This window comes from Hyperoodon ampullatus (assembly GCF_949752795.1).
Source record: "Hyperoodon ampullatus genome assembly, chromosome: 9".
Classification (NCBI taxonomy): domain Eukaryota; kingdom Metazoa; phylum Chordata; class Mammalia; order Artiodactyla; family Ziphiidae; genus Hyperoodon; species Hyperoodon ampullatus.
Genome location: NC_136922.1, coordinates 13,043,110 through 13,063,318, shown reverse-complemented (window position 1 = coordinate 13,063,318; position 20,209 = coordinate 13,043,110). Strand labels below are relative to the sequence as shown.

At 35.3% G+C, this 20,209-nt stretch overlaps 1 protein-coding gene across 1 annotated transcript in view; it reads right to left on the bottom strand.

The window, feature by feature from the left end:
• The window catches only part of KMT2E (lysine methyltransferase 2E (inactive)), an 88,981-nt gene that overhangs the window by 49,763 nt on the left and 19,009 nt on the right, over nt 1–20,209 (bottom strand). Inside the window, exons 2-4 of the mRNA XM_079710929.1 lie at nt 13,681–13,865; nt 1,881–1,995; nt 802–1,031 (exon numbers count right to left, since the gene is read on the bottom strand). Coding sequence (XP_079567055.1) covers nt 802–1,031; nt 1,881–1,995; nt 13,681–13,751 — 416 coding nt within the window. The 5' untranslated portion in view covers nt 13,752–13,865. The remainder of the gene's footprint in view (nt 1–801; nt 1,032–1,880; nt 1,996–13,680; nt 13,866–20,209) is intronic.

Here is a 20,209-nt window from a genome sequence, read left to right as displayed (position 1 = left end):
AAAATGATGAAGCTATGCCTTAAGACCAGATCCAGGACATTCTGTAAACTATCAAACTTTCTTATCCTCTACAGTACATTGCTTAAATACTCTCTGTTTCCCAGCCTATGCAGGGGATGGACTCAGTAACTTTCAGGTTGAAATCCTACTGTTCCCTCTCCATCCTCCCCAACTCCCTCCCACCAGGAAAAAAAAAAAAGAAAAGAAAACAAAACAAAACCCCACTTTCTCTCCCAATCACACCTTCTCTAGGGGAGGAGGCCTTTCTTGGTGGTTGAACCAGGGTTGGGGGAGGGGAGACTGTGGTTCTGGTTCAAGGAGACTCCAGAGTGCTGCAAGGTTCAAGTCAAAAGGAGGTGAGAGAGTCAGGTCAAACAAACATCAATCAAAATGTATAATTCCCCCAAACTGGAAAATCACAGTTGACTATACAGCACAAATAATTCCAAAGGAAATACACAGGACTCAATTCTCCTCTCATTTCTGTCTTGTCTACTTTATGTAGTTGTATTACTACCGAATGAGTAAAAAGAGAGATGTGATTCTGTATGAATAAAGTTCAGAACTGACTGCCTATTACTGAATTAACAACGAGGATTTCTAAGAAAAACTCTAGGATAGCTTTTTTCCCATAGAGGCATTTCCTAGGAGCAAACCAGAGTGCACTGACAGTAGCAAAAGTATCACTTAAAAAACGCATTTATCAATTTCTTCAAAAGTCAGTTTATTTTTTCCAACATTAACAATCACAAAGGTTAGCAGCATTCAAGAAAAATAAGCAAATGGCATGAAACATTTTACCTGCATTTGTCACAACAGATCATGTATCCATCATCATGTGTAAAACCACATATGCACCTGGTTACATCAGTACCGTAACTTCCATCCTCAGATGTGCTGATTGTAGTAGCACTGGAAGTTTCATCAAAATTCGGAGTGGTCAATATGCCTACTTCATTTTTGCTAATAAGAACTGATGGAGGAGGGGAAGCCGGAGGTGTTGGTGGAGGACGAGCACCGTAATTATGGTCCTGGATAATTAATCACAAATACATCACAATGTAATGTCAATAAAAATAGAAACAACGTAAATAAAATTCAACCCTTAATTTAAATATGTGAGAGAGATGAAATTGGCCCGCTGCTTCCTTAATACCTTTAAAATAATGACTTGGTGAAATTAGATAGAGAACCTTGGTCACCTTCACAATGCAAGACGTGAGAATAGTAGTTAAAAAAAACAACAACTCAGGAAACTGGAGGCTAAAGAATAACAAAAACAATTACAAAAGACATATTATCACTGTAAAGGATACAATAGGGAGTTTTAAAGTTTTGGCAACACTGAATAAGTTAGCTTAGACAAGCTTTCATTTTCTCAGCTATGAAACGGGTATGAAAATTATACCTATCTTATGAGGTTGTTTTTGAAGATTAAATTAGATAATATATGCAAAAATGCTTAGCACAGAGCCTGACATATAAGTGCTAAATAAATGGTAACTATATAATTACTATATAATTTAGAATCAACAGTAGATAGTACAATTCTATCTACAGTCTTTTTATAGAGAAGGTAAAGAATTATAATACTAAACTATTAATAGCATAAAAAAGCAAATAATAATATAAAAACTAGTAGGGAATTCCTCTTATAGAATTTTAATCTCTTGAATAAATATAATTAGATCAATGAAAAAACTAAACTATGAATTACATACCTAATTGTTTAGATAGTATAAAACAAGTCTGCTTTTTAAATATTCAGTTTTAGGCACAATACCACACACATCAACTTTCAACTTCTAGAAATAAAAAATATATATAGACTTATATACAGATATAAAACATACCCTTCCAGAGAAATGTTTGACACTTACCGCATAGGGCAGACCAATGTAACTGTGTGAATGATGCGAGCTGCTGGTATATAACTGGTGGGGATAACTGTTGGATTTCTCAACTACCACAGGGCTAGCTTCTACAGATTCTGGTCTGGAGGGAAAAAAGTTGCATCAAGGAGAATTGCATTGATTTTTTTCCTTTCAATCTATTTAAAATTATAAGCACTTATTTTATTGGCTATCAAATAAAATGTCTTTAAAATGTCTAGAACAAAGACACCCTGTGGATATGATATATCCTATCTAGAATCTGCGTCATTAAAACAAACTTTTAATTAAGTACAATAAATGTCCCCCCCTCAAGTTCAGATATAGTTTCCCTATCATTAAAAAAAATTAGTAGAGATTAAACATTACTTAATATACTCAGTGGCACTGGGGACACTATGCACAGGATAGAGAAAAGTGGTAGAAATAATTTAAACAAGACTAAGGACATACTGAATCCACATGGACCCCAATTTGAATGTGAAGTATACATTTCAATGTCAAAGCTTCATGTATGTGTTAGTGTGTCATGATATAACAAAGCCTTGGAAATATCAGAAAACCTAAGGAACAGGAAACCTCACAATGAACCAAGGTTTGCTTATGAAAAAAATGTAACTAGCAGCCTATGGTAGTGTAAGATCAGCAGTTCTGGCCTGATAATGGCCAAATGATGATGGTCTGACCAACCACTGATACAACTGAGAGTAACAACTCACCCACTGTGGTTAACTTATAAATTCCCTGGCCTAGCATTTTACATTCATCACTTTCCCAAATTCTTCACTTATATCAATCCTCCTGAGCCCTAGCCTGGTAATTCCTATTGATCAATGTGGTAGTGAACCTACTTCTGAGGGCAATTCACACTGAAATTAATTTCTCCCTTGCACACACACAACATGACTCATTTCTGTGCCTTTATTCTTACCAACGCCACCCTTTGAGATGATTTTTTCATAACCCTTATGCTACCTCTTATTCAAAACCTTCCCTTAGAATTTGCACTACTTGCACTCTTCATGGTTTAAGTCTTCTTAATGCAGTTACAATCTAATTGGTCAAATTACTATTGTCAATTACTTCTTGATATACTGCCCCCCTCTACTCATCCCCTGCAGAAAGTCTCAATTTTGCTCTAAGTGACTGCTGCTTGGGATCCAGTGTGCTAAAATCAGTAGAGAGAGGAGGCACAAACGGAGGTCAAGTGGTTCTGAAGGAGATTACAAAAGAAGAGTCTCCAAAATGTTCTGAATATTTAGAAAACCAGTACTCACCTATTATCTATGCTGTTATGTTAAAATTTTACTTGCTTAATCTTTTTAAAAAATGTGTTTCTTAATTCCAAACTTAATACATGCTCATTGTACAAACTTTAAAACAGAGGTACATAAGAAAGTGAAAGATCATGTCTTCATCCAAACCTGACACAACCATGTTAAGATGCCATTTATCCCCTGCTAAATTTGTCTATCCATAAATACATCTAACAGTTGTTTTTTTAAAAAAAAATGAGAATGTACAATATGTATTTACAATTTTCTTTTTCAATCTTTCACTGTCAACACATATCTACCTTATTTTTGGTAATAACTGATTATTTCATTATATGAATGTACCATAGTTTATTTAACAAATTCCCTTTTGGTAGATGTTTAAATTGTTTCTATTTTTCAGTGTTAAAGGTATCAGTGAAATTGTACACCCTTCTATACACTGTTTTCTGCTTACATGGCAGTATTTCTACAACATGGATTCCTGGAGGCAGAAATGCTGAACAAAAGGGTAAATGCACATAAAATCAATACATACTGCCAAACTACCTTTGATTACAATATTGATTCCTTTAGAATTCTTTTAAAAATACATAGAGGGAAGAAATGGGGTTTTAGCAATTCCTGACCTATTAAGGCAAGATGTAGGAATTGTGGCCATTATAGAAAGATTCACTCTTGGGGATTTAGAGTGTGGCAAGAAATTTGTATTTTGGAGTAGATAATGGTTGGGAATTAAAAAAATAAGGCTTTCAGTGAATACAGATAAATTCAAGCATGTAAACAAGCCACAAATCCTTTGCATAACCTCATGATTCAAATTAAAGCTATACAGCACTATTCACAATAGCCAAGACACGGAAACAACCTAAATGTCCATCAACAGATCAACAGATAAATAAGATGTGGTATATATATACAATGGAATACTACTCAGCCATAAAAAAGAATGAAATAATGCCATTTGCAGCAACTTGTATGCAACTAGATATTATCATACTAAGTAAAGTAAGTCAGAAAGAGAAAGACAAATACCATATGATATCACTTATATGTGGAATTTAAAATAGGACAAAAATGAACCTATCTACAAAACAGAAACAGACTCACAGACATAGAGAACAGACTTGTGGTTGCCAAGGGGGAGGGGGAAGGGAGAGGGATGGACTGGAAGTTTGGGGTTAGTAGATGAAAACTATTACATTTAGAATGGATAAATAACATGGTCCTACTGCATAGGACATGGACTATATCCAATCTCCTAGGATAAACCATAATGGAAAAGAATATAAAAAAGAATGTATATATGTGTATAACTGAGTCACTTTGCTGTACAGCAGAAATTAGCACAACACTGTAAATCAACTATACTTTAATATTAAAAAATAAAAAATTAAAGTTGTAAATACTAACAAGTTGGCAATGCAAGAAGGCAGAAATACTTCATCAAGATCCTCATTTCTAATGCTGCTACTTAATAAAAGTAATTTTAAAAAGAAGGTAACAATTGTTAAAAAAAAAAAATGGGTTGACATATTTTAAGGATTTTTCCAAACTGTAAGATAGTATTAAAAAGAAAAACAAAAAAAGACAAAAAAACAAACAAACAAAAAAGGACACCAGACATCCTTAGAAATGTTCCCTAAGAAGTCCCATGGTGCTAAACATCCTCAAAGCACACAGTGAACCTGAAAACAGCTTTGTGACAAATACCAAAAGTCAAACATCCTTTAGATCCAGTAACCCCATTTTTGGAAATTTATCCTAAGAAAGTAATTCCCACTAAATAACGACCTGAAGAATTGAGATGTTCTTTTTTTTTTTTTTTTTTTTTTTTTTTTTGCGGTAGGCGGGCCTCTCACTGTTGTGGCCTCTCCCCTTGCGGAGCACAGGCTCCGGAGCACAGGCTCAGTGGCCATGGCTCACGGGCCTAGCCGCTCTGCGGCATGTGGGATCTTCCCAGACCGGGGCACGAACCCGTGTCCCCTGCATCGGCAGGCGGACTCTCAACCACTGCGCCACCAGGGAAGCCCCGAGATGTTCTTTTTAATACTATTCATAAAACTAGATATAAGAGTAGAAATCATTTAAATGTCCAATCAATAGAAAATGACTAAATCTGAGCAACCTACCATACTTACACATGGACAACAAACAGCACAGCAAGAACTCATGGTAACAAAAGTCACTACATTATGGTTAAAGGAGTTTTCCTCAAAATCTCCTGTAATGTTACCATAAAGCTTTAGTAAATTTTTAACTGCAGGGCTAAAGAGATAATATGTAATAGTAAGTTTCTGTGTAAATAGTTGCTTCAGGGCTCTGTTTAGCCAATTTACATTGTCACATAAATGCCGAGTTAATACACAGGTATAACATTTACCATCGAGAAACTACATTAGTATAATATTTCTATAAATAATTATGTATCAAAACATAAACCATGGTGCTGTGTTCACCCTGCAAATAAGATTTCACTTACATAACTGTGATGTCACTTTTCAAAGAGAGTGTGATTATTTGTATTCATTCATATATTGTTTTGTATGTGTTCTTTTTTTTTTTTTTTTTGCTGTACGCAGGCCTCTCACTGTTGTGGCCTCTCCCATTGCGGAGCACAGGCTCCGGACGCGCAGGCTCAGTGGCCATGGCTCACGGGCCCAGCCGCTCCGCGGCATGTGGGATCTCCCCGGACCGGGGCACGAACCCGTGTCCCCTGCATCGGCAGGTGGACTCTCAACCACTGCGCCACCAGGGAAGCCCTAACGTGTCATTCCTGATTGCTCCTTTGCCCTCACCCTCCACACTAATTCTATGTTCGATCCTGTGTCTCCTTCCAATATACATTTAGAATCAGTACACTTCTCTCCATTTCTACCATTTTCCTAGTCCAAGCCCTTGTCATCTCTTGCCTGGACACTGTGGTAACACTGTGAATGTACTTAATGTACTTTATGCCACCAACCTGTAAATTTAAAAATGGTTAAAATGCTAAGTTTTATGTTAAGTATATTTTACTAAAATTTAAGAAAAAGAAAGAAAACCACAAAAGGATAGTTTCACTAAAGCCAAAAGGTACAGAGAATCTATAGCATCAAATCCTGCTGAGAGAGCAAGCAATACGAGGCCTGAAAACCATGCATTAGCTTCAGTGTGCCAGTAGCATGGTCAAAGTAAAAGCCGATTTGTATGGAGCAAGTGGAAGAATTAATAAAAGGGTGAACGATGCAAAGATTCAAGCATCTGAATGGGCCTACAATTTAGACAGTGCACAAGGAATTACAGGAATGAGTGGCACAGATAATACTGACACAAGGTCAAGACTTAATCTGAATTAGCCACTCTCAGAACCTACCTCGGACCCCGTGAGGTGATACTGGGGTCTTGGAAAAGGTAAAAGGCTGTTGCTAAGACTTGGTTAGTAGAGCAGATAGAACAAAGATATAGTAGGGCTCGTCTGCATATGGCCCCAAGGGAGTGTCAGAATATTGTTTCTTTCCCTCAGATTGGAAGTAGTTTTGTTCTGGCCTAGAATTGGTGGTAGTAGATCTGCTCCTGCTGAGTCTAGAGAGGCATAATGTGGAGGGCAGTTTCTGGACCCCCAGACAATGCTGTCATGAAGCTACGGGTTGAGGATCAGCTGCTGAGTCCTGCTTGGTGTGGCATAGAGTGCAGTAGGACAGCTACTATTCAGGGAAACAGAGTATCTGCTGCTCTAAAGTGATGTTCAGGCACTGTTCTAGAAGGTATTTTAAACATCACATCGTCCAACCTCCAGTTTTACAGACCAGGAGATGACTGATCTAAGTGCCACAAACTCTAGATCCAAGCCCTAATTTATTATTAAGTCATTGTGTATCCATGGGACATGCCACATAATCACTCTGGGTCTCAGTTTCCACATTTATAAAATGAAGTCTTAATTCTAAGTCACATGGCATTATAATAGCAAAGAAAATACTAAAGCCCATATCTCTTATGTTGGTCTAGTACTTTTCCCACCAAACTGCATTATCCCCACTATTCCTGTGAAATTTACCAGAGTGGTATTTATGCCTATGGATTAATGATCTAATGAGGTAAACAGCTTTATACCTCATATCTGTATTACAAAATAGTACTATGTGTCATTTTATTAGAGTTACACAAAGCCTGCTTTCTGGTAATTCTGAATCTATGTCACTTTAATTGTCATTACTTTACAAACTTTACAAATATGGAGAACAATTTTGGTTATTAAAGTTGAAATTATTTATGTAATATTTCCATTCTTAAAAACGAAAATAGGCTATTTTCAAATATGTTACAGTTCTAGATTATTGCTGAAAACTCAGAAAGCAGGATGACTACCATTTTGTTTACAGTAATCTAACTGATGTTACCACATTTTCCTGGAAACACTTTACAAATTTAAAACCTTGTTTATATCAAAATATCCTTATTCTTTAAAAAGCCATCAAAAATCATCATTCATTACACATTTTAGTGCAGACCTTTAAGTAGTCAGGTGAACTGAAGATATAAAAAGAGAGAAAAGCCAATCATTAAATTAAGAGAGGCATTTACAGAAAAAGAATAGAATGACTGATCAAAATAAGCTCTGATTCCTCCTGAAATTGGACTTTTATGACTTCCTTCTTCCTCATCAAAAATTTAACTTCTGGGCTTCCCTGGTGGCGCAGTGGTTGAGAGTCCACCTGCCAATGCAGGGGACGCGGGTTCGTGCCCTGGTCCGGGAGGATCCCACATGCCGTGGAGCAGCTAGGCCCGTGAGCCATGGCCGCTGAGCCTGCGCGTCTGGAGCCTGTGCTCCACAACGGGAGTTCTTTTCCTCTGGAACCACTCTTAGTCTGTATTAGTCTAGGTTCTCTAGAGAAGAACCAATTATATATATATATATATAGTCCTCTCCAATGTGAGTGGGTTTCATCCAGCCCATTGAAGGCCTGTGTTAAATAAAAGGCTGTGTAAATAAGAATTATTTTATATATATATATATATATATATATATAAAATTTATTATAAGGAATCAGCTCACATAATTATGGAGGCTGAGAAGTACAGGTAAACTGAGTTTGAGTGTGAAGTTAGATATGCAAAATGTGGAAACAGGGCTTCCCTGGTGGCGCAGTGGTTGAGAGTCTGCCTGCTGATGCAGGGGACGTGGGTTCGTGCCCCGGTCCAGGAAGATCCCACGTGCCGCGGAGTGGCTGGGCCCGTCTGTGAGCCATGGCCGCTGGGCCTGCAAGTCCGGAGCCTGTGCTCCACAACGGGAGATGCCACAACAGTGAGAGGCTCGTGTACCGCAAAAAAAAAAAAAAGAAAAAAATTTAATTTCTTCCCTGTATAAACCTACAAGATATAGTTGGATTTTAATGAGAAGCTTATACCACTGTTTTAGGTGAAACCTCTAATTTTCCTTTTAATGTTAAAATATTCAATAACAGACACCTGGGTATCAGTAACTGCACATGGACAGACTGGCTCCCTAATTGTTATAGTAATGAATGTGAAAGATCTCCATGAGTTCTCAGTATGCTCCTTCAGATCTGTGATCAAAACATGTCTATCATTCTTGTTATATTACTTTTTAAAGATATATTAAAATTACACAAACTACAATAGTATACAAGAAATGTTTTTAAATGGAGAGGTTTGGTGTGACAATTGTCATCAGTTTATCACATGTGGCATTTTACTTCATTTAACTCATCCGTTAAGAAAACTTAGCTCTTTGCATCTATGTGGCAAAATGGATCTGGAGCCAAGCAGCCTTGGGTTTAACTCTCTTATTTTTTATTAACTATGGCCTTTTTTATTAACTATGGCCTTAGTTAATTAAGTCTGTTATCTCCTTGAGCTGCATTTCTTTTGCCAAATGGGAATAATACCTGCCCAACTTTTTGCTGGGGTTATGAAGAGGTATTACACAGTATGTTACAGACAACTCTATGAATGCAGTGTGAGCTCTGTAATCAGTATCACAAGTGGGAAAAAAAATTAGAGAAAAAATGTTTTTATTATTAAGTATAAAGCAAATGAGAAATTCAACGTCATTCTAAGAGCCGTCCTAAATAATTCTAAGACAGTACTTTAAAACAGGCTTGTGAATATTAAAACAAAATCACATTAAAATGAAAGCACTTCCAAATTAGGATAAGCAAATCAACACTTTAAGAGCAGCAGAAAGTATTAGCTTCTTGATAGTAGATTAAATGTAAAGAAATCATAAGCAGAAATGTTAAGTACTAGTGGAACATGAACAAGTAAAAAGCTACTGAAAACATTTCATTATACACAAAACATTTTAGTATCTTCAACTACAGAAATTCAGACTAAAAGCAACCAAACACTTCAACAAATTAATCAATTCTGTCAGCAGGTGGCTCTAGTGACACTGAAATAACTTAGTATCAAATACTATAAACAAAATATAGATAGTAAAAATGTACTGAATCTCAGAAATTTGGAGTCAAAGAGTCACAGTAATACTTCAATCCAAGCCCTGTTTTTCAAATAAAGACACAAAAGCCTACCATAATTAAGTGGCTTAAGTCTACCATAAGTAAGTCTACCATAATTAAGTATGTTAGTGGCAAAACAAAACTGAAAACCCAGATATCTCTCTTTAGTACTCTCAAGTCAACAAAGAGGCATTTACTGTATTGCCAGGCATAGTACTAAAAGCCCTCCTCCAAAATAATTCACCTACAACTTAGATATGTCACATTTACTAATTTGTCTACCTCATCCAAAAATACACATAATTATATAAAAGCTCATTATAAAGACTTCTACAGGAATATTTGGTAGTAATAATAATGTTAAAAGGAATACAACGTTAGCAATCATGTTCCCAGTGTCTGAGAGGAAAAAGTAATTTGGCTCTTGTTTTTTAAAAAGGCTAGGAAAGAATACATTTAACACTCCCCATTTATACCTCTTCCCACTTCCCAGCTCCAGAAGGGTTTCTCATCTTTGGTTCTTTAACCAATTTAGTAATTCAGATGGAATGTCAGACGTAAAATAGGTAAGAAGCAACAGAACAGGTCAATTTCTACCCATGAGGATAAAAAACACACAATTCTAATAAATGGCCGAACTCTGGCTCACTTTGCTATCTATCTAGTGGCAATGGAGTCTAGGTCTTCTTCCATATTTCTTGTCTTTGAGCAGAGACCTGAGGAGAACACCTTTGTTACATGCAGTCATATATTACACTGAATTTACTCCTCCTAACACTGAGGCTACTACTTACATGAACCATGTATCAAAATAAATCAGTTGTTATATATATCACTTTTTGTAACAGTATTAGAAAAGGAGCTATAATAGAAATAAGCTTAAAATCAACACGTCAATAAGTTCTGCCTCTGCCACTTAACTGCTCTGTGACTTCAGTTTCCTCACCTATAATTTGAAAATAATATCTACACCTCATACTTACATCTTTATCTTTCTTATTCAGAAAGAAACAGATCATTATGATCTCACTTAGAATTTTTATAACTAGCCTAGGCTTCACTGTTCTTCTCTCTTCTGAGAGCCTATACTTTGTTATTTGGTCTAGAACTTCTCTATCCAATACAGCAGCCTCTAGACATGTGCTACTGAACACCTGAAATGCGGCTAGTTTGAACTGAGAGGCACTGGATGTGTAAAACCAACTCAGAGCAGGGTAATGGGGAACAGAAAAAAGCAAAGTACAAGATCCCTAACTCTGCAGGAAAGGTAAAACAAACCCAAGATTTTTTAAAACTTAGTAATGAGAGGAAAAGAAGTATGTAACAAAGAAGCTGGACTTGATGGGAATAATGAGTCTTATTTTAGAGACACAATAATCCAAAAGCAAACGTTACTGAGTATGAAAATACCAGACTAGAGCTTAGTAAACCCATTCTTCATAGATCCTGAACCAGACCTTCAATTTCCTATCTATAAAATGCTACAGATAGCATGAACTCTATCTAGACGAACCCAGACTAGATGAACATTAAGAGATCAAATAAATTCCCCTTTACAGCCTTAGAAGTGAGTATAAATTTGGTCTAGTACACTAATTCACTCAATAAGCAATCATCAAGTACCTCCTAAACTTAAATTAGTTTAATTTATTAGTGATATAATTTAGCAGTACAATATTTTAAAATATATAACATATAATTAATAACATTATATAGCCACATGAGTGTAATAAAGTGTAATTCTCTTTTGAAAAAACATTTTGAAATAATTATGTAGCTTCACAGGATCCTGCATCAACACAACTATAGTATTTTCTGATTACGTATTTGAAATAAAGGAAGCAACTTGTTAATTCCATCAACATTTCTTATGAAAACAGCTCTAAAAGCTTTATGTATCTGTGGGAATGGGTGGTGGGGTGATATGATTTAAGGATCTTTTTAAGCTTCCAGGTTTTATATATTTATACATACATAGAAAAGTTTTTAAGTCTGAAAATTAAACCACAAAAATTCTGATAGCTGTCATATAATAGAAACTGGTACCAGCTATCCTTTCTGTGTCCACTGAGTAGAGGATACTACGCCCAAAGGACATATACTTGCATGTGGAATAGAAAAAACTAATTTCCTAAAACAGAAATGTTCTTTTAAAAAGAGTCATTCTGGGGCTTCCCTGGTGGCACAGTGGTTGAGAGTCCGCCTGCCGATGCAGGGGACACGGGTTCGTGCCCCAGTCTGGGAGGATCCCACATGCCGCAGAGCGGCTGGGCCTGTGAGCCATGGCTGCTGAGCCTGGAGCCAGTGCTCCGCAACGGGAGAGGCCACAACAGTGAGAGGCCCGCGTACCAAAAAAAAAAAAAAAAAAAAAAAAAGTCATTCTGTAACTACCTACAAATTGATCATTTTCTTATAATAAAAATGGCCACATTTGTATTAGGAAAGATTTGGCTCCACAATATAAATCATACTTTTTCTATACATGCTCTATAAATGCATTTAATAAAGAACATAGGCAGAAAGCAATCCCCTACCTGCCCTCTTTAAATATATTATTCATTCTCTTTTAACTGTATAATTAATATGCGGCTTTCATTCTGTTTGTGAATTGCCTTACAGTACACATACTAAACATGCAAACAAGGCAAAGGTGTATCTCACATTGTATACTGGACTAATTCCTACCTGGTATATAAATAATATTTCATAAACTACATCTTGTATTCAGTGCTTAAGAGGCCAATTTAAAAAAAGACTGTCAAGGTGAATATTTTTAGGAAGCAAAGAATCTTTGATTATCACCAATAAATGCCTGTAACTATCATCAGATATAAATTTGCATCTATCAGATGCTATACATTAAGAAAAACTAGTGCTTTAGCCTGGGAACCTCTTGCCTGTCAAGCCCTGCTTCCAGGTTCTTTCCTTCCTTAGTAGTGCCACTACCTGGGCAGAATGAATGTCAATCAACTGTCATAAGAGTGCCATGTTTGGGAATCTATTACTTTACAACAAAAATAACTTAACACATAGTGTAAAAAAATGGCTTTTAAAAACTGTATTATAATAATCATATAGTTAAAAGGACTATGTAGCATATTACAGGAATACTAGAGAGCATCCCTGAGTCTTTCTCAATGGCAGAAGCAGGAGTGGTGAAAACACTTCTAGACCATTTGAAATGCCAGCAAAAGGAGAATATTAACTGCAGTTTTTGTCCTTTCTACATACCAGTTTTAGGAGCTCAAAAATAAATAAATTTGTTGTTTTTTTTTTAAACTTGAATTCAGCTTTCTGGTCAATGAGCGTCCCATTTAGCACAATACAACTACATATTGAATCCGAGAGCAAACATATGCATCTTTCCATCCTTTAGATTCCAACACTGTCACATGAACCCCTTGCAATTTCCAAAAACAATCAATTTTCACAGCAATGACTTAGTGTTAATAATGTAGTGGTCTTTCAAGATCAAAATAAAATGAAATCTATCCACACAACTGCCAAGACCAAAGAGTTAGAGGCAAGGAAGAACCTTTCACTGAATCCCTCAGAAATGGCTCCCATAAGAGCAGTAAGTGGCAAAGTACACATCTAGAAGGAAATACTCCCTTTTTCTTATTTAAAAATGGCCTGAATTTTATTTTTCAACTCAACTTTTTAAAAAATGAAGTAATTACTGTGTTTAAATGGATATTACAATTTTTTAAGATTCAAATTTAAAACCAAATTAATTTTCCAATATAAACATGAAAGATCTTACAATTTAAAAAAAACAATAACCTGTTACCTTGACTCTTGATGTCAACAATTAGCAAATGGAAAAGACAAAAAAAATCTGAAAAAGAGCATTTTGGCTCAAAAGTTATTTACAAAGTAAGTTTAGTTAAAGGAATCTTTGCCTTTAACCTTCTGACATTTTATTTTAGCCAAGAGTCTAAAATGAGAAAAAATATAAATGCAAATCAAGCAGTGCTTGGTTGTGCTAAAATAATTACATGAAATATTTTGCCCTTCCCTATCCAAAATACCTTTAATTTAAATACTTACTCTGAGCCTGCAGCCATTTCCAAGTATGACGCTTCTGCTGTATCAACCCCCAATGGGATCACTATGCTCATGACGTTCGCCTCTGGTAAATTCGATTACTATGGAGTCCTATGCATTGGTATCCAAAACACTGGGGCATGCCAGCCACAGTGCTCATTGCAAACATCTAAGTGCATCCACAAACCCTATTTAAAAGAAAAGGGAACCAAAAGTTAAGAATCATCTTCATATTCCCAGCAACAGTCAACCTATAACAAAGGTAAGTAAAATACATGAAGAAAGCATTCTTTATTAAAATATCAATACCAATTGGAATTTGCTCAAGGGGTCTCTATTTTGTTTATTTTTCTGGAATTAAGTTATGAGATTATGATCAAAAGAAAAGTTTCTGAATCATAATCTTCCTTAGGGAATGAATTTAGGATGCCAAAAGAAGGATTACTAAGGCATATTGCTTAGTGAGGAACCAACAAATATTATTCATTTTGAAAGATAAAACAGAATTTCTTATAGCACTATCCAAAAATAAGTCTTCTTGGTTCAGTGAATGATTTAACAATAAACTAACAAATATTGAGACTTACTGTGGACTAAGCACCATACTAAGCTTTTACATGGATGGTCTATTTAATTCTCACAACTCTGAGATAGGGATCTCCATTTTACCACCGAGGAATTCAAAAGCAACTAAGGTTAAATAACATAACCAAAGTTGCTCAGTTTAAGAGATAAAACCAGAATTTGAACCAATTCTACTCTATTGTTTATATATTTTTTAAAAAATCTATTTTATTTGTAATAAAGTCAATTGTTTTATAGTGGTTGTGATTTTCCATACTACATAAATACATGTATATGGAGGGAGTTTATTTCTCCAGTTTTCTCCCATGAGTTAATGATCCCTAGTACAGACAATTAAAAGAGAAATATACTTGAATATTTTTAAATATTCTTGTCATATACTTGAATACTTATTTTAAACAAACTTACCATAGTAACAAAAACATATTCAGCTTCCGTAACAATTTTTCTAATCTAAATTCACTGTTTAACACCTGCTATATGTACTATATGTGAAATATATACTCGAAATATTTTCAGCAATGATACGGTACAACTCAGAACAAAGCAGATAGAGATAACCATATAAACAAGAGAAACAGTCAACATTGTCCCTCTCAGGTTATACCTGAAATACTGAAGAGAAGTGTTTCTTCAAATAGCAGTTCTTGTATTTACCTTTAATTTTTACAAGTAAGCTTGAGAATATCTACTCAGGTTAATTCCTATTTCACAGATGATGCAGACTGCGAGCTCATATCTTATGGGAAAAAAATACTAAAATATGGAAATAACGAGGTAATAGTGGTTTGAATTCTCTAAGAAAACGAGCCTTTACTTTTAAACCATGTATAACTGGGGGAGAGCTACTAGATTTCAAGTTATAACAAAAATATACAATAACAGGCAATTGCACTTAAAAGTGAAAAACATGAGCATTGGAGCCTATCTCTAACTCTCTAACAGTAGATGTGTGAGCTAGGCAAGTTATTTAACCACTCTAAGCCTCAGGTTCCTTGTTTATAAAATGGGGTATACATCCTCCTACGATTTCTGTGAAGAAAATGAAATAATGACTGTAAAGCATTTCATACACTGCATTATGCATATTTAGCAATCAATAAGTGGTAGTCACATAAGAAGAGTTGCTCTTATTTCATAACCAAAAAACTGTGTGGATAAAAAACTCTTTAGCTCTCATTTAAAGAGAATCTTCTAATAGTTTTTGAAAATAAAGTATGTAATTATGGTTCTCTATTTGCTACGATTTTACAGTTTTCACCAAATTAAAATCATCCTCTTAAAAAAAAAATCATCCTCTAAAAACAATTAAAGCAGGGTGAGAAAAAGGAAAAACTGCCCTACCTCCTTTTCTGTACCTGCGACTGTTTTAGAATTACTTCATAAAAAGCTATATTTATTAACATGCACAAAGCTATAAAATTATAAAATTAGATTCTAAATGACAAAATGCAAGCAATATATAAATCAAATGTTATATTATTCTGTATTTCTTTAAAATACTGAAAACTTGGACCTAAGAACAGATAATTAAAATTAAAAAAAAAAAATTCTCGGCCTCCCTGGTGGCGCAGTGGTTGAGAGTCCGCCTGCCGATGCAGGGGACACGGGTTCGTGCCCCGGTCCGGGAGGATCCCACATGCCGCGGAGCGGCTGGGCCCGTGAGCCATGGCCGCGGAGCCTGCGCTTCCGGAGCCTGTGCTCCGCAACGGGAGAGGCCACAACAGTGAGAGGCCCGCGTACCGCAAAAAAAAAAAAAAAAAAAATTCTCCTCCTGTTGGTAGCATCTAGTTGGTAGAAGTTTTCTTTAGCTCAGCTTACCTTAACATTAGACTCATAGGAAATCTTATATTTTAGGTATATGTTGTTAAATATTTCGTTGTATGTTTTTTCTTAAAACCAGAGGCAGAAACTAGAAAGCAGAAGTCAAATAATTATGTATTCTTTTAGGTAACTGAGTAATATTTCCAACCTAAAACAATTTATTTGAATACGTATTTAATAGTGTCCCCCATTTTTATATAAATATACAGTCCTCAATAAACACTATATTTGAGCTGTTTTTAAATAGCAGTGAAGAGCTTGCCATAAGCTTATTTCAGACAATGGCTTATATTTTTGTGATTACTGCCTGTCTCTCAAATCCTGCACAGTGCGTAGAACATAAAAGGCACTCTACAAAGAACTGGTGAATGAATTAGAGCACCCAGGATGAAACTGCAGTTCTGGCCTCATTAACCAAGTGAGTTGTCAACCTGTACAATTACGCGCTATAAAAACAACCACATGACACCTTTTCCAGAAATGCATCTCTCATCTAGAATCACAGAAGCTCATCCCCAGGGTAACAACTCATCATCACATCTGTAACAGAACCACAGACTCTGAGTTTGATTCAGCAAACAAAATGATCTCACAAATTTACTCACAAGAGGTAAGAAGGCAAGCGGTCATATCTATTGAGACCATAAAGTGGCAAATATTTCACTATATTCATTAATATCAAAAACTCCATAGCCAGAAAACTCACGTTGTTTAAAAATCCAGCTGATACTTAAAGCATAAATTCATTAGGGTCTTTAAAAATAAGAAAAAAAGAAAGGGAAAGACAATGCAGTAAACAGAAAAGATGTGAGCTTATAACATAGGCATAACTAGAGAAAAAAAATTCAACACGATACAAACAACTACCACAAAGCTTTCATATCTTACATGTGAACAAAAAACTGGTTATACAACTGGCAAGTAAAATATATACAAAATACATTGAGAATAAATGGCAGCCATTAAAGAAATAATATAAAAGGAAATACCATGAGATGTCTGGTAAATCTGAGGTCCAAGAAAGAATAAATGTCTTCACAAAACCTGCTATCCAGAATAGACCTAGAAACCAAGTGAACATAGGAGTATTGAGCTGTTTATAAATGGCATAAAATTATAGGTATTGATACTTCTGTCTAACATGGAACCTAAAATCAAAGACAGCAGCTAATTCTTTTTTTTTTTTTTTTTTTTGCGGTACGCAGGCCTCTCACCGCTGTGGCCTCTCCTGTTGCGAAGCACAGGCTCCGGACACGCAGGCTCAGTGGCCAAGGCTCACGGGCCCAGCCGCTCCACGGCATGTGGGATCTTCCCGGACCGGGGCACGAAACCGTGTCCCCTGCATTGGTAGGTGGACTCTCAACCACTGCGCCACCAGGGAAGCCCAGCAGCTAATTCTTAAAAAAATAAATTTATTCTTCACTCTTTTATACAAATGAATGTAAACAACACAAGTAAAGGAAACAATGCTAAATACCAAATCAAACTGGAAAGAAACTGGGAAAAACCGATATTAAAAACATATTTAGGGGAATTCCCTGGTGGTTCAGTGATTAGGACTCTGCACTTTCACTGCTGAGGTGTGGGTTCAATCCCTAGTCAGGGAACTAAGATCCCACAAGCCTCGTGGCACAGCCAAAAAAACACACAAAAAACAAAAAATACAAAACAAACAAAAAACAAACAAAACAACCCCACAGATTTAGCAGAGGCATTGATACCAAAACCAAACCAAACAAAACCCTAAAGTAGCAAAAATGAGATAAAAGGCAAGAAGGAAAAGCAATTAAATTAGAAAACAGTTTATCAGAAGAACTGGAAAACTGAGGCTGCTTTTAAGACCACATTAAGAAGTTCAAAAAACAAAAAAATACCACTGAAAAGATAAACATGATACCCAAAAGGCAAAAAAGATGAAAATATGAGGAAAATTTTTTTCTAAAATTACAAATAAAGAGCCCAACCCAATTTAACATAATCTCTTTGAGGAAAGGGTCATTTATTATTACCCTTCAGTCCTTAATAAACACCTTACACAGAGCTCAATAAATATTTAAAATTAAATCCATGTTTACATTTTGGACATGTAACAAGAGAATAAGCAGGTGAATCTGGGGCTGAATTACTAAATAGAAATGAAACAAAGAAACTTGAAAGAAATTGTGAGGTACCACATACCTGAGATTTTCTTATAAATCAGAAATTAAACTGCCCTCATTATTCATTTATGATTTTAATTTTACTTATAGCTTTGACTAAGGTATAACAAAAAAGGATACTAGTTAATCAAAATCTATTACCAAGTTACTACCTACGAAACTTTGGTCAACTCATTTCACTATTCTGGGCTTCAACCATAAATGGAGGCAGGTTAGGCTGATCATCTTACACTTTAAATTTTACAATCACAAGTACATTAACAGATTAGTCCTCATAATCAAAATGACAGATAAATATCAGATTCTAAAAAGAATAATAGAATGAACTATGTATTTCTCTAACTGGGTTAATGTTAGTATTAGCCAGTGCTCTATAAGCACTTACCCGATACTCAAACGTCCCCAAATAGAGGTTGTAATAATAATGATGATAAATACTGCTTACAATGCTTAATCCTCACAATGAGCCTATGGCATAGGTACATTTATTACCCCATTTTACAGATAAGGCAGAGAAGTTAAACTTGTCCAAAGTTCCATAGCTAATAAATAGAAGAATCAGGTTTTGAACCCTAACAGTCTGATTCCAGAACCTACACAATAGTTTCCCTGAAATTAAAATTTGCCAGATGATTGGTAAAATAAATAAAATAAAATCCAGAATTTACAGTTAAGGGGGAAAAACTGACAACTGCCTCGCTCAAAAAGAGGAGAAATTAAATAACTACATAACTGTTTCACTGCAGAACATATGGACTGCATTCATTCTGGCACACTAAATGAAACAACAGTAACAAAATCTACTTTGCTCCTCCCCAAAACCTAATCTACTTAATAAACCTACATGCATTCCACAGCAATGCATTAAAACACTACAAATTAAGTAAAGATGCATGGGCTCAAAGTCTAAAATTTGCTTTAAAATATTTCAGGGACAGTGCAAAGCACATACTCAAAGGATAAAAATATTTAAATTCCCTATTATTTTCAGGAACAAACAGATGCCTTGCTAGTGAACTGAAAGCAACCCAAAAGTTAAGGGAACCAGGCTCCAAATTTGAGATTACTAATGTATATATAAGTATACTCAATTCCTTATATACATCTATTTGTTAAGCAAAGACCACCTATCTAACCAGTTGAATTTTAACTTGAGTCTCCCTTTGATAACCATTTCATTCCTAGAGATAAAGAATTTCACCAATTCAACTTACACTATAATCTTTTATAGCAAATAAACTCTCTATTTAAAAAATCTTTCTTCTGGTAGTCAGGATTAATGTTGATGGACCTACATGAAAAATGGAAACCTATATATGAAATTCAATGTTCAAAACACACAGTTTCTGGCTCTATACGAGAGTACCACAGAGTTTCACCATATCGTATTTTAGTACAATTCCGACCACTAGTTCTAAATTCAATATCAAAATAGCAATGCTTCAATTTTCACACTCTGCCACCTATTAATAATGGTTACTGATTCTCTTGAAGCCTTAGTTCCTCATCTGTAAATAGGAATAATCATAAAACATATTTCTGAATTGCTTCAAGGAATCTGTGTGCCACTCAGTTAAGTATTAGCTATGATAACCAGATAACATTTCTGGGAATTAAATATTTAGGAAAAGTCCTTAAAAAGATTAGTACTGGACCATATGATATCACTTACAACATCACTGGAATCTAAAACATGATACAAATGAACTTATTTACAAAACAGAAACAGACTCACAGACATAAAAAACAAATTTATGGTTACCACAGGGAAAGGGGGTTGGGGAGGAATAAATTAGGAGTTTGGGATTAGCAGACACCAACTACTATATATAAAATAGATAAACAACAAGATCCTACTGTATAGCACAGGGAACTATAGTCAATATCCTGTAATAAACCGTTAAACGAAAAGAAAAAAAAAGTATTGGAGAACAATTCTCAGCTATTATACTTGTAAAAGTCAA